The sequence below is a fragment of the Tigriopus californicus genome, chromosome 1 (genome assembly GCF_007210705.1).
Source record: "Tigriopus californicus strain San Diego chromosome 1, Tcal_SD_v2.1, whole genome shotgun sequence".
NCBI classification, from domain to species: domain Eukaryota; kingdom Metazoa; phylum Arthropoda; class Copepoda; order Harpacticoida; family Harpacticidae; genus Tigriopus; species Tigriopus californicus.
The window spans coordinates 8,414,180-8,417,229 of record NC_081440.1 but is presented as its reverse complement, the minus strand read 5'-3'; the positions used below and the strand labels follow the sequence as shown (position 1 = coordinate 8,417,229).

Genomic DNA, 3,050 nt, shown 5'->3' with positions numbered 1-3,050 from the left:
CAGGTTGGTCAACCTCTTTCTTAGTTTTAATGAATCCATATCAAGCTCCCTAGGTTGCATGCATTCACAAGTCCTGATGTCAGGGCTTTGGTATTTGGATGGCCTAGTCCTAGGAAATAAGGATGGGCGGTCTATGGGCTGCAAAAAGTAAGGCTGCTTGGGTCACAGTTGGTGATACTCTGTCATAAATGAAGGATCATTCATGCCTTTCTCTTCAGTTTTGAGTCCTATCTGATTTATAAGCGGATTTCACTTCAGATTTCATAGGACCATGGTACCAGAGCACGGTCGCTTCAAATTTAGCCCTTTCAATGTCTCGCAGCTATTGATTTTTAGGGTGACTATGTGTCCATGGTAGAGCCGTCCTTGCTCGGGCCCATTAATGGCCGGCATGCAATGAATGAATGGCCCATCCCATTTCTTCGAACTCGGCCGGGATGAGCACTCGGTGGCGATGAGTCATCGATGATGTCAGGTAAAATTCCTGGGCGGAAGTGGCTGGGGCAAAATCCAATGTGTGATGTCGGCATGATAATGTTGCCCCGGTTCACAATCTGAAGTTTGAGGACACGTTATGACCATCAATGAGCCAGTCGGCATCAGGCTTTCTCCGGTTGCCCCTGTTTAAGCCGCCTCCAATATCCCAATGGATGGAATGGGAGGTAAATGTCATTCTCCATCGATTAGTTGGCGGTGCTACTTTTTTAAACTTAACCTAACCTTATCAAACCTAACCTAACCTAATAGAACCCAACCTAACCTAAATCGATATTAATAGCCCTTAAAGTCTCTATCTAAACCTTTCTAATAGTTTGTCACAAATTGAAAAATGAGCACCGCCAACTACTCGGTGGAGAATAACGTTTATCTGGAAGGGCATGATGGATGAGGGTTCAATTGTCAACAACTCTTTTTCCACCCTATGACAAAACCGGGCTGCTCCTTTGACTCTCCACCATTCGATTGGCACTCTGTGATCTCGGTCCCAATGTAGCAATGATCGAACGAAAGTGGATGATGACAAGTCCGTCGGCCAGGCCCAGTTCAAGAGTACCAGAAGGTTTGGCATGCCTGTGCAGGCCCGGCTCTGTGCCCCTCTGCCTCCATCCATGTGTTCACCTGTCCATCATTCATCCATCGAACCAGCCAACCACCCATCCCCGTACCTCTACATCATTTACCTACCTAGGCATGACCTAGGTGGGAAAAGCGCGTCGTCCTCGTTCTCCTCCTCCTCCTACTGGTTCTACTCGTTCTACTCGTCGTTCTCGTCGCCTTGCAGATTTCCCCAGCACATCGAGGTCCTTTCCGGACCTGAGCGCTTGTGCGTGAGAGCGCTCGAGGCTGTGACGCGCCGGCGGGCACGGTACACCTTGTCGGTCTACTCCTCGTGATACTCCTCCCAACCTCCTCAAATTCATCCTCCTTTTGATCCTCTACTACGTTCTCGTCGTTGAGATTGTGTTGCTGTTCAATCTGCCGTGTCTGGTACATCTGTCTATCCATGCCTCCAAGCCTCTAAGCCTCTCACCCGACCGACCGACCGACCGAGCGACCGAGCAACCGAGCGACAGGCCTTCGAGTGGATTGAGGGACAAGCGTTTGATTGGACCTTAGAGCCTAGGTTGATTGAATGAAGTATCTCGCGATAAAGAAGTGCAGCCAGGTAGGGTCGACGGACGAAGGAGACTAGAGCAGGAGAAGCACTTGTTGGCTTGGCCTCTCACCCTCACGGTCTCACCCGTAGAATTGCTCCATTTGGTCGTCGATTGTGATCCACCATGTGGCCTCAAGGGTCGTTCCAATGTTCACGGAGTTCCCTCATCGGCCTTAATGTCTGCTACATCGTAAGTTCGGCAGTACCGCAATGCTGTCATGGGGCCTACCCAAGCTAGTGAATGGGCACACACCCTGTCGGAAGGCTTCTGGGTAGAATATCGTTCGTTGTTCAGTCAGTGCCATTATTTTCCAGTTGATCTCATTTCTCCTGATTGGTGTGGCCACCTATGGACAGAATTCGGCCGTGATCGATAGTTTGCCCATTTTGGGCGGGATCGTCGCCTCGGGGGTGTTTCTATTGGCTGTGTCCATCATTGGATTGATTGGCACCGTGCGCCATCATCAAGTCATGCTTTTCTTCTACATGATTATTCTCTTCGGCATCTTCTTAATCCAATTTAGCGTGGCCTGTGCCGCTTTGGCCGTCACGGAGGACCAGGAACTGGAATTTGCACATAAGGTATAGCATCCGCGTCACAAATAAATCTTGATCAGTTTGTACATGATTCAGTGATTCATGAATTTCATAGGGCTGGAATGCATCTTCCCCGGAATTAAAGTTTGAAGCCGAACAATTTTTCCAATGTTGTGGCTTCGAGATCGCGAATGAAGGCGTCCGCTGCTCCGAAATCGCTGCCTGCGGCGAGAGTTTGACTTGTCCAACTTGCCAGGGTCTCTTGAAAGGTCGGATCAATAAAGCCTTCAACTCCGCCGGTGGGATTGGGCTCTTCTTCTCTTTCACCGAGGTGAGTTTTGTCTCAAACGGTTCACCCAGAAATGAAATGGCAGCAACCCGTTGACGTTTAGTGTATTGACTACTGATTCCGGATTTGAACGTTTTCTTTCAGTTATTGGGCGCTTACTTGGCTTGGCAATACCGTGATCAAGTCAATCCCAACCTTCAATCCTCATTGTATCAAGGCAACATGTGATCGATGGGATTTCTTTCCTTTGTAAGGAAAGTTACGGCACAGGAATCACAAGGATTTGAACGGGCTGTGTGTTTGTCAATTCGCTGTCAGTTTCCATTGTGCCATCAACATTCGAACGATATTTTTTGGTCTGTCCGGAATGAGTCAGTGGTAACGAAATTTATTATTTTCCTTGTCAAGATCATAATCATCCGTCATTCATCATTTGTTGTTACCAGTGCCGTGAAACGATTATTAACTCCAAAACTTGATTTGCCAAACAAACGACACGAATCATAAATATATGTAAAATTTTACCTACTCAACACGCTAGTACTCATTGATTAGCTGAAGCTGCTC

The 3,050-nt window shown here is 47.9% G+C and overlaps 1 protein-coding gene across 1 annotated transcript; it reads left to right on the top strand.

The window, feature by feature from the left end:
• Positions 1 to 1,704: 1,704 nt before the first annotated feature.
• Positions 1,705 to 3,016, top strand: LOC131893048 (tetraspanin-31-A-like; the record flags this gene model as incomplete). Its single annotated transcript, XM_059242973.1, is given in 4 exon segments — positions 1,705 to 1,847; positions 1,973 to 2,239; positions 2,310 to 2,525; positions 2,628 to 3,016. Coding segments are annotated over 4 exon segments (633 nt in total). The 3' UTR covers positions 2,712 to 3,016.
• Between the last annotated feature and the right edge of the window lie 34 nt (positions 3,017 to 3,050).